Genomic DNA, 12,109 nt, shown 5'->3' on the forward strand with positions numbered 1-12,109 from the left:
CTAGTGGGCTGAGAGCGTGCCACTTGGCATGTGCTGGCGCTCCTTTGAGATTCTTTTTATATTTTTCTATACGCATTTTCAGGTTTTACATGATTTTTTGTTTTCTTTTTGCTTTCGGGTTTTGCCCGGTTTTTCTACGTTTTTGGGAAAAATATCGATTTTTTTGCATGAAAAACACGTTTTCTTTTCATTTTTCCCTTTCTCGAGAGGTATGGATTTATTTCTCGTGGACGCACAGTTGTGTCTCTCAGAAAAGGAAAAAAATGTGTTTGTTTTTATTTCTTCCAGGAGAGACACATATTTACTTCTCATGGAGGCACATATTTGTGCCTCTCTAAAAAGGAAAAGAAAAACACTTTTTTTTGTTCTTTCACGAGAGGCACAGAATTGCTTCTGATGGAGGCACATAGTTACTTTCATGAGAGGCGCAGTTATGCCTCTGCTGAAAATGAGGAAAAAAACGTGGTTTCGGTTCATTTTTTTCTTTCGATTTTCATAAAAAAAGGTTCTTAAAACCTATTAACATGGGATCTAATTTTAATAATCTCAACACAAGGAATTCAATGGTGAAAACGGTTCCAGATTTGGACGCACGGTTTAAGAGACAAAACATTTTGAATAAACCTGGGAAGGTGGGAGTAACATTTGCAAACAGTACTCCTTAATTAGTGATTTCGGCACAATAGAAAATGCCCTACAAGAGGCCTTTTGATTTATGTTTTGATGTTGGTGGACGACACTGATAAAGGTTGGGCTAACCGGACAACGGGCCTAAATGGGCCCATGAACAGAGCAGTTCAGCAAGAAATTAAAGTTTCTCTTTTGTTGAAGACAACACGGGTTTATTTCACCTTAAACTTACTATTAACCCTACAAAAATCTTAAACTTACTATTTATCTGAACACACGAGGTTTCATTTATATCATTTTAGTGTTTTATTAATAAAATTATACGGCTTTTGCATATAATTTTTTTATTCATCTAATTGCTAGTCAAGTCATAATTGCACCTTTTTGTAAGGATATATAGCCTTCAACTGGTATTCATATTTATTTATTCTTATGTGTGTGTGTGTGTGTGTGGAGAGAGAGAGAGAGAGAGAGAGAGGGAGTGTCTCCAATGATCGCTGTACAGATGTTTCGATGTCCTCATTTTGGTGAGCAGCCCCTATTTTTAATCTTAGCTAAAGGCATTTATTTTACACAGACGTATGATGGTCGCCATGAGTATGCTTTCTCAAGAAGGGCGCTAATTAAGCTCCGCTGTCTTCGCTAGCTGTTAAGCCATCAAGAGCTAAGCGCCTAAGCTAAATATAACTAATCCTTACATATGTGCTCAACGATTGCAATGGAGAGCCTGTAATGCCAACATAATTATATGTGGCTACTAATTAATCCCATGGATTGCCTGTATTTCTTTTCACCAAAGACACGGCCGAAAGTGACACGTCCATCAATCCAAGCAAAACCACAGTTTGTCACCTCCTGAGTTTGCTCTAAAGATGATTAATATTAATTTTTCAGTAATATTTTTTCTGCACAAGCTAACAAAATAGTACTACTTAAGGTTACTGAACATTATCCAGAGCTAAAGCCATCTGACTAGCTACATCCAACCGCAAGTTGTGCAACTTTAACTACATTCTCTTTTGAACAAGTACCTTTAACTAGATTAGCTTCACCTGCGCTAACTATGATTTTTATCTACATGTCAATTTTTTAGTTCATGTGCATGTCAGATGTTTCTAAAGTTCCCAGCAAGGGCAATGGTCATATATCATTGATGTTCATGGTTAATACGTATTTAACACTGCCCGCACGGCTTATTTAGCGAAGGGGGTAACAAGCTATTATTGTCATTATTTGGCTATATGATTAAGAAACTTTCGTGTACTCTACTTTTTTACTTATTTTGAGATACCTTTTAGTGGACATGGTTATGAACTTACAAGCCTAAGTGCAAAACTATTCTATCCTATGATATGTACGCATATGAGTAACACATATGTGTGCATATGGTGATATGGAGTGGGTTGCCAAGGAGGTTTCTCACTATGAATAGCAATGTAATCTATCGATCAATCTTCCATCACTTTAGGAGGTTATTGTTTCTTGTTGCTGCAAGATAGGTCACATTTTATTTTCCATACTTTCTCTTGGTCATTTGCATCATATAGTTATGCAGAGATCGGATAAGAACTATTTTTTGTTTATGCTTGTATCTCCTCAATGCACATTTTATGTAAGACAAACTAAATGTTTGTCGAGTCCAAGGCATGGATGAAAGAATATTATGCAAAAATCGAAGTTGTGGATACATAGACAACATGCCAGTAGCACTAATATGAGTTCACCACACAAGTGAGAATACTGATAAACTATTAATAGTTTACACACCATTCATCAATGATCCATTGAACGAGTCTTTTCTCAATCATCCGCCCCTTCCCCTCTACTTTTGATAATTGTCATAGTTTATCTTATTAACTAGTTTTTTTTTCCTACTATCGAAGAGTCAGTGCTCCTGCGGGTTGCGTGAAAGAAAAACTATGTCCAACCTAACATTTTGTTCGATAACGTCATTACCATTGTTTGAGCCCATCGCGACAACTACTCCAAGCCAAGATTGGGGTTACGAGTAGTATTGTTCGCCCTGTGTCGACAAATTTCACCATTTGAATTTGACAGGAGGAAGCTGGCACAGTTCAATTACAAGCATCAAAACAAACATCTCATTTCCTAATGGGAAAGGCAAAGTATATGTTAACTACAAAGGCATCAAGCTAGAGGGCCCTCTTTAGTGATGATCACTGCACATGGATCCTTGTACCTTCAAGCCTTAAAATTCCCAAAAGGCGCATCCATGGCTCCGCACATCTTGTCATCAGCATTCAGCACTAATTCTTTGGCCCATCACATCGACGCTCAGTTGGTACCTCTGTTAATTAACTAACTAATCACCATTAGACAGGCACTTATAGATAGGACTACATTCATCAGCTAACACATGTATGCATGCGCGGTTCCCACCTACCTAGCGAGTACTAGCAACCTTACTTAGCTTTGCACACACACACACACACGCAATTGCTTAGTAACCAGCATCAAGAAGCTATAATGTCGAGGCCGCAAGCGAGGAGCTCGAGCTACAGGAAGAAAGCGGCGGCGGGGGCGTCGTCTCACCACCACAACCACGGCAGCAAGGCGCACTACGTCCATGGCGGGAGACCTGCACCAAGGTGGCCTGCCAGGGTAATGGACGGGTTCAGGAAGATGCTGGTGGGCCTGTTCGCCTTCCCGCCGCGGCCGCCCAAGGTCACCTTCTCCGCCAACGGCAGGAGCGGTGGCGAGGACGCGGTGGCTCCCAAGAGGCCGTCGTGCAGCAGCTCCAACCTGCAGCCGGTGAACAACGCACACTACGACGAGGCCATCTCCGACTGCGTCGAGTTCTTCCACCGCTCCGCCAGGGTGGACGTCAGGTCACGGCCGTCCTCGTCGTCCCACTTCTAAGTTCTGAATTCCCATTGTCGTCAACTTTGTGCTAGCTTCAAGCATATCCCACTGTGTGTGTGGGCATGTGTATGTGTGTGCACGTGTCCATGTAATCTAGATTAGATTACTTAAAGTTGCTCATGTGTGTCTGTCATGTTACTGTGTTTTTTCTTTTGACATCTGTCATGTTAGTATGTTACTGTGTTAGTGCTATGGACAGCGAGCAAACTGCTGCAGCTCAATGGTAATCAAGTATCAAGCGTTTTGGACGTGAGGATGTTGCAAAGTTCTAGTGGGCTAGCGATAACTGTGCTATAACTTTATTGTAGCCTTTTAGACCGAGCAAGGACCACTGCTTCGTTCTCGTACTGCAAAAGAAGAAAACTAGGAACACAAAAGAATGAAATGGGAGACGTCAACAGACCGAAGAGTTGGACGATGAACCATGGATCGATAGAGCGTCGATTCATGTGAGCAACCTAAACACCACATGATCTCCGGTATCGCCGACTCAGCCATGACAACCACACTAGAAAGTAGATAGAACAGCGAGACCTCTATTCTATGCGATGTAGTCTCAACCAACAGGATGTTGTGACGATTGACACTAATAGATAACATAGACATGAATTAAACTCCATTCGAAACATAGCTACAATGACTCGAGATCGACTCGAAAAGAAATGAGCTAAGTATGAGCATCTTACGTAGGTTGGTCACAAAACAAGATGATCCTGAGTCAACACGCTTGTCCAATTTTAGCTCCACGACTTGACCTGGTATAATTATGAACAAAGTTTTAAATAGCCCGCTATAGCTTGGCTAGAGATTTTGAAGAGCTCACCACTAAAGCTATGCAATTTTATCGCTAAATTGAAAATGACGCTAATAGCCTGCTATTTCAGCTATAACGCTACATTTGGCGTCATTTAGCCTGCAAAGCCGCTATACAAAATTATCCTTCTGCTGGTGAATTCTCTTGCCCGAGCTACAATCTCTTCGATTATGGAGAGCCGCCGCTAAATGGCATAGCCCACTATTTAAGACATTGAATATGTATAATGATTATGTTATATATTAAAAGGATATATGATAATTTATTAACCTATATGCTTTACGTTATTTTTCTTCTTTTATTTGCAAGAAAACATGGAAAGTCAATAGAACACATACCAAATTTAGCCATTAGTACTATGGTAGATGGTCATGTTCTATGTTAAATATCGTGTTGCTATGGTATATTTATTTGAAAACATCACCTTTGATTATCGAAATTTGTTCGTCCTATTTGTATGAAAGCTAGCTTGATCGAGATTGACTCGAGACCGGCACTAGTATAAAACCATTTTTAAAACTCAATAAATAGGCCGAGGAAAATTATGATGGTAACATATTGTATGAAACATGTCCATATTAGCATTGTATTAAGAAATATGAGGGGTTTTCATGTATTTTTACAATTTGAGAAAAAAGTTACAATCGAAGTGTAAGCCATTTTCACATATCGACAAATATTTATAATCGGCCAATGAAAAAAGGTTATGATTTTAATTGTTTAATGAAATTTAATATATTTATTCATTTATATTAAATAAAATGATGATGCTAACTTAAAACAATATCCATCCTATCTCACAACTATTTTGATCCATCGAAAAAATATTTGTTGTGAAATGCTCATGACTATAAAAGGTAATGTTCTTGTATTTTAGGAGAGTTATTAATTTATTCTTGGTCTTTTCATGTATTAGAAAATTAATTATGCGTGAATTCTAAAACAAATGCTGATGCATCCAATTTAAAATATTTATGTATTTTCCACAATTAAACTGAAAAATAAGTAATTTAATAAATAGTTTTTGGAATTATTTATTACAATAAAAAAGGAAAAGACAAATACAACATTTTTTGAAATATTTATTTAACATAAACACAAAAATAAATGTTGAAAATCCATAATGATGGAGAATAAAAAAAAGAACATAATATTTTTTTTTGAGTGGTAAACCGAATTTTTTTGATGAGTGTCAAGGTTTACATATATGATAAAGGGATCATGAGGAACCCCTAGCCACAAGTGGTGACCAATATCTAAACTAGAAGAGAATTTTGCTAAATTATGAGCATCCCAGTTCGACGAACGGCCCTAAAATATGAACTCGCAGCTGGTGAATTCTCTTGCCCGAGCTACAATCTCTTCGATTATGGTAGAATACCTGCCTTCAGTGCCCGTCCTAATGTCTGAGATCACCGATTTACAGTCGCATGTGATAATGATCTTGTCTAAGCAAAGGAAAAGGAATATGAGACCTCGGGTAATAGGCCGGCCCAACTGCATATGGTGTGTGCGGAAATCAGCGACGCAAAGATCCTATTCTTCACTCACTGCGAAGACTAGTGACCAATCAGTACAAATTGTGGAGACTACCAGCCAATTTCAGCATATTTTATCTGTTGGTCCTGCAGTTCAGCTTTTATTAGTTGGTTCTTTGTGTCTTTCATGGGTTTTATCCTATTTTTCATCAAAATTATTATTATTATTTATATACTTAATCATTTATTTTAACATTTTTTAATTTAATTGTGTTTTTAAACAATCTTCATTATTTTCTTGAAATTGTTAAACCTATTTTAACTAATGAATATTTTCCTAAAATAAAACATCTTTGAAAGATTTCCAAACATTTCTTAATTAATTATATTTATTAAATCCCTCAAATTTTTATATTTTTTTACATTTCTTAAATAAATGGACATTTGTGAAGCTCTTGATTATTTTTGAAAATCGAGGTTTTCCAAAAATTAGTTTTAGTCTATCACAAAATCAGCATTTTTTTAAGTAACTGGTTTTTCATCAGTTTTTTCAGAGTAAACATCACATGTATATTCTACAGAACAACTTTGAAGAATAGCATTATTTTTTCCTCCGAGCAAGTTACCCATCCATGTGATTTAACGTCTATCCTTCGGTTTGAGCAAAATGGAAGCGCTCATCGACAACCTCTAAGTGGTCATGGGCGATTATCAACTTGTGTTGTTCTTCATGTGCACATTCGAGAAAATTGATCGCCTGGTCGAACCGCCACTTGACCTCACCAATCGCCTCCAAATCTCATCGTTTATTTGATTTTGTATCGATGAACAGGTAGACTGAGATTCGGTGATTTGTTTTCCAAAAAAGGAATTCACTGAAATCTAATTTTGCTAAATAAAACTGGGGTGCAAGGAATTATGAAAGTATACCGAAGTTTTTTTCTTTTTGATGGAAATACCGATGATGTATTTTTTTGGCAAGTATACCGACCAAATTTAATGAACATAAAAGTAGTATGGAGTACACTAATTACAAGAAGTGCAATTTATACATATTGTCCATAGCAAATTCTGTCGTTTTTTCTTATACCGAGAAACAAAAATATACAGGTGTTGCATGCTCTAAACGTTTATTGATTCATCACTATCACCGAATGTATAGTGGTGTCACGACTCACGACTCAAGAGACCAACTCCCGCAAGCACGCATCACGACGGATGTCAACGATCAGAACGACGGGCGCGGCTTGACCGCCGACGAGCCGTCGACGGCGTGGTTGCTGCCGGTGGCGGACGCCGAGCTCTTCTTCTTCCTCATGAAGAGCGCGCCCACCAGCGGGATCAGCGGCTTCTTCTTCTTCTTCCTCCCCTCCTCCTCCTCAGCCGCGGCCGCCATCGCCTTCTTCACCACCTCGTGCCCTGGCCCGGCCGACACCTGCCTCTGGAACCGCGCCTCGCGGTACTGCGGCCGCCCCGCCGCCGGCGCGTAATGCGGCTGCTGGTGATGGCGATGCAGCTCCAGCACCACGTCCCGCGGCGGCGAGGGCGCGCGGTCGTACGCGGCCGCCGGCGGGTCGGCGAAGGTGACGTACCGCTTCTTCTGGAACTCCGCGGCCGCCGCGGCGCGGCTCGCGGCCATGGCTTCCTGGCCGCTGGCCAGTGGGCTCTGATGCTGGTGATGGCGCTGCTGCTGCGGCTCGTCGGTCTCCATGAACTTGAGGTCCTCCACCTCGATGACCTTGGCGCTGGCGTCCTCGTCGCGCGCCTTGAGCTTCTGCAGCTCCCTCATGGCGCTGGTCAGCTCCTCCTGGAGCGACTGGATGCAGCCCGCCATCTTGTGCTTCTCCTCACGCTCCTTCTCCAGCTCGTGCTTCGCGTCGTCCAGCTCCCTCGTCGCTGGCGCAGCCGGCATGCGACGCGGCGGCGGTGGCGCCGCTACCATGGCGACGGCCGGGGCGATGGTGACGGCTTGGTGGTGAACAACGGGTCTTGGCGCTGCCGTCACTCGATGCTGCGTGATTGATGGGGGAAACAAACAAGGATAGAATCAAAGCCAAGACCAAAAAGAAGAATTTAATTGCACTGTTTGATGGCAGAATAGTGAACAAGAGTGCAAATTATAGCAAAGCTGGTAGAAAAAAAAACAATTGAATTGTTGATAATGAACAATTGAACAATTGAACTATGTAACCTTTTTACTCAAGTGTTAAGCCCCATTTTTGGGAAGTGTTAAACCTCAAGGACATGTCTAACCAAAGTGCTATTCCATAGGTCTTAAAAAAACAAATTTGGTGATAAAAGAGAGAAAATATAGCATGATGTACACTTTGCTTATACATGCTGAACAGTTTATAGATACGCATTGAGTATTTATCCGATTACATGTTGAACATTTCTCAAATGCACATCGAACATTTCCAAAATACATGGCAAACATTTTTGTAACACACACTGAACAGTTACATAAATGCCATGAACATTCTTTTTAAATGTGCGAAGCACTTTTGAAGTGTTGAACATTTTTCTAACATTTATTGGGCTTTTCACAAATGCCAGGAACATTTTCTAGAAATGTGCGAAACAATTTTTAATTATTAGGAACATTTTTTAAAAATTTCAAGGACTTTTTGTATGGTATAAAACGTTTTTCCAAAATTAAAGGTACACATATTTACATTGTAGGAATATATTTAAAATATTATGAACATATTATTTTTCAAATGTGTGAACATTTTTTTGAATGTTATGAACACTTGTATACAAATAACACAAACATTTTTTACATTACATGATTTTTTTAATGCATGGTGAACTTTTTTTAAAATTAAGAAAAGTAATTGTTAACAAAACAATATTTAGAATGTGAAAAGAACAGAGGAACGAAAGATACGAACAAAGCAAACCGACATGTAGATGCTCCTTTCTGACCCTCAGACAAAATTCCAATATTAGTTTGACTACATGTCTACATCTATTTTCGAAACTTCAGCGTTTTATTTAGGTGAAAAGTGGTACGACTGTGGGAATATAATGGTTTCTTATTTTCATAATTAGATGTGCCACTCATTGTCACATATATCAACAAATTTTTATACAATAGGAGAGTGCCAGGATGCATGCTTTCTCTGCCACCTTGATCATCACAGTACCAATCAACGCCATCATCAAACGAAGGTTCGGAGTACACCTTTTGTAGCTGCCTTAATTCAGGTGGAAGGAACATATCTCAAAGTCTTGATGCACACACTTTCCAATCTGATCCCATCAATCTAGCTTAGCTTTACCCTACTTTAGTTAACTACTAGTGTAATGAAAAGAGGCTGAAGATATTGTGGAAGTACAGGGTTCTAGTATCTTTCATAGTGTCCGTGTTAGCAGGTAGGTAGGAGAGAGACAGCATGCATATGCATGTTTTGCAAGAAGAACATTGCATCATGCATGCACCTCGCTGGCAAAGGAGGAGGCTGCTTTTTTGACACATATTTTTCGTGGGTTGGAAGAAAGGAATACCTAGCTAGCTAGAACACTTCATCTAACACTTTATCTTACAGTCATGCTAACCCCCTTTTCCAGCCGTGCTCAAAACATTGAAGGTAAGACGACAGTGGATTTTATGACCTGGGGAGCACTTTGCTGTTTGCTCCTGTTATATGTCATAAAATTCCAAAACCGAGTTGGTAGTTTTTTTTTCTTTTTGAAAAATTCCAGAAACGGGTGTGTAGATATTAAAGTGAGCCTTGGCCGAGCAAGTTTTTGTGGAAAAAGGAAATGCTTGGGTCATTTGTTATTTTGCACGCGGATGAATTACGATTTTCATGAAACTTGACATCTGGAAAGAACTTGGGGTCCTTTGCATATGAGATTTTTTTTTAATCTTTTGGATAAGTTGGATTATTTTCTTGAAATGGGAGCAAATGCATCCGAGCACACCTTAGAGCTTTTCCGACTAACATGCACTACCTCCGTTTCAAATTATAAGAGGTTTTGAATATTTTAGATGGACTAAAATGGGTGAACAAACACACCATAACACGTCTACATACATCTGATTCCGAAAAAAGTTGAAACACCTTACAACATGGAACGAATGGAGTAGCTATCTTTTATATATAGATTATAGAACTACGTATGACATAAATGACTTATGCTACAAAAATCATTTTAAAATTTTGCGTTTCACTCTCCAATAGCGTGCCCCAAAACTATATCACTGACTAGTTTTCTTGCCTCGCTAGCAAAGCAAGATTCTGTCTTCCCAATGCAACGAATAACGCATAAACTGGGCTAGTCCCCGATGATCGATACACGAATGAACATGGGCTAATAAAGTAGTACTAGCAAACTAATTTCGATGGTTCGTTGGTTGCATGGATGATCAACAAGGTAGGCATACGTACCAGCTGATCGGCGGTGTTGGCGTCGCGGGGGGCGTGAAATAGGAGCTCCCCGGCGAGCACCCTCTCGCCGAAGAGCGCGACGGCCTCCTTCACCGACTTGAACGGCGCCCGCGTGTCGATCTCCGCCCGTCCCACCATCACCACGCCGCCGCCGTCCATCGACGGTGAATCACTGCCTCTGCTCGATCAGCTCAACCGGTCTATATATCTCCGAGCAAACGCAACCAGCGACAGGATGGATCGATCAGCTCAGGAATGCATGCATGCACATCGGAGAATACATGTGTATTATGTACTTGACGGATGGATGCAACTAAGTAAGATGAGACAAAACGGCAGCAAGATGGATGGAAGTGGGGATGTGGTTAGCGGCTGAGCTAGCTAGGGAAGAGGTTAGGACGTTGTTGTTGTATGCTAGACTAGATAGCTTGTGCTTGCCAGTACGGTACCATACGAGATGGTAATGTAGGGTTTGCATGTGGCGGTGGAGTGGAGGTGGGTTCGTTGCTTCGCGTCCACTTCACTGTAATATTCCCGCCCGCCCGCCATCCCTCCCTAATCGTTGCGCTTAATTTGGTGAACGGTCCTGATCAAGCCTGCCGACCCTCTCCGCAATACATGGACATGCGTCCATGGCTACATAATAACTCTTAATTATACGTCCGTAACAGCAAACGAAAGAAACATGCATGCATATACGCATGGCACGTTAGTAACATGTGTATATCTCACAAGAGAACCAACATCGATTTGGTTGGAGGGTTAGGAGGGTATTATCCTCCTATCCAATGCCAATTATGAACAGATTGGAAGATTTCTCACCCAAAAAAAAGAAGAGTCGACGTTCTCCTCGATAGAGAGGAGGATACTAATCAATGTTTTAAATAGTCGGCTATGGCAACGTTAAGTTGTACACGATATGTTGAGGGTGAGGCCCCTCCAGACACTAAGGGGCGCTATAGCGCAAAGATAACGCCCGGGGGATGCTATTTGCCGGTGGCTCGGCTAAAAGATATGAAAAGCGATAGTGAATCTAAACCCCATTTAATGTTTCCCTTAAATCATGAAAAATTGGAGAAAATAAGCATACAAGCGAGCATCATATATACTAGCTAGACATACGCATTTTAAGACATCAAAAGACCGAGCACATTTATCCTATGTAAATAATCAAGCTTTGCATCAGTGCATCATATATATCGAAAACAAAAAGGAAGAATGGGGAAGATGGATGTCTCTGTAGAACTCATTCGCACCTCACCTCTGGCTATAATGGCTTAGCGGTGCTAAATGGCTATAAATTTAACGGTATAGTGGGAATTACCGGGTTTTAGCGCTAAAAATGCACAGCTTTGGTGGGAGGGCTCTCCAAAAGCTATAGAGTATATGCCATCTTATGAGGTAGATGATTTTAAAGTCGTATGTTTTCTGTTTGTTTGCGAAAAGGCCAAATGCCATGCATTAGAGCCAACCCACCCATACAAGATTATCCTTGATTTTCTATAAAATTATACACAGATCCTTAGGGAAAATCAAGGTCATCTTCCTCCTATACTCGTCGACACCGTATCATGAGAAGTTCAATGGTGCCTCTGGACCACCGTGTCACCATAGGAGCCGGGGAAACATTGTTGATGCAGGGGCCGAGAAGTCATTGATCGGAACCAGAAGACGTCGTCTACAGTGGTCTGAGAAACTGATAACTGCCTAGTAAAAGAAGGTGTGGGAGAGTCTGGATGAACACCCAAACCTGCTTGTTACTATGCTTAGGAAAAGACCCACCTTAAAATGCATCATGCATGTTACTTATATTAAATAAATTTTCAACAACTATATAATAATAAAGTATATCAAATATTATGTGCTTGAGTTTCAATTCTCTGCTAATCAGAATACAAAAGTTTCAC

General features: G+C 40.4%; 2 protein-coding genes across 2 annotated transcripts; one reads left to right on the plus strand and one right to left on the minus strand.

Annotated features, from left to right (window-relative positions):
• The first annotated feature begins 3,034 nt into the window (after positions 1-3,034).
• On the plus strand, positions 3,035-3,995 carry LOC109770860 (uncharacterized). Its single transcript, XM_020329573.3, has one exon. The coding sequence runs from the start codon at positions 3,118-3,120 to the stop codon at positions 3,508-3,510; it is 393 nt and encodes a 130-aa protein (XP_020185162.3). The 5' UTR covers positions 3,035-3,117; the 3' UTR covers positions 3,511-3,995.
• Positions 3,996-6,745: 2,750 nt separating this feature from the next.
• LOC109770859 (uncharacterized) lies at positions 6,746-10,688 on the minus strand. Its single transcript, XM_020329571.4, has 2 exons — positions 10,203-10,688; positions 6,746-7,816 (listed from the first exon to the last, which is right to left on the minus strand). The coding sequence occupies exons 1-2, from the start codon at positions 10,359-10,361 to the stop codon at positions 7,034-7,036; spliced, it is 942 nt and encodes a 313-aa protein (XP_020185160.1). The 5' UTR covers positions 10,362-10,688; the 3' UTR covers positions 6,746-7,033.
• Between the last annotated feature and the right edge of the window lie 1,421 nt (positions 10,689-12,109).

The sequence above is a fragment of the Aegilops tauschii genome, chromosome 2 (genome assembly GCF_002575655.3).
Source record: "Aegilops tauschii subsp. strangulata cultivar AL8/78 chromosome 2, Aet v6.0, whole genome shotgun sequence".
Taxonomy (NCBI): Eukaryota; Viridiplantae; Streptophyta; class Magnoliopsida; order Poales; family Poaceae; genus Aegilops; species Aegilops tauschii.

Excerpts from the sequence above, each read along its gene's own strand:
- LOC109770860 (XM_020329573.3), top strand. The coding sequence starts at position 3,118 with ATGTCGAGGCCGCAAGCGAGGAGCTCGAGCTACAGGAAGAAAGCGGCG.
- LOC109770859 (XM_020329571.4), bottom strand. The coding sequence starts at position 10,361 with ATGGACGGCGGCGGCGTGGTGATGGTGGGACGGGCGGAGATCGACACG. Across the intron at positions 7,817-10,202 it reads CCAACACCGCCGATCAGCTG|CATCGAGTGACGGCAGCGCC; the intron begins GTACGTATGCCT and ends TCAATCACGCAG.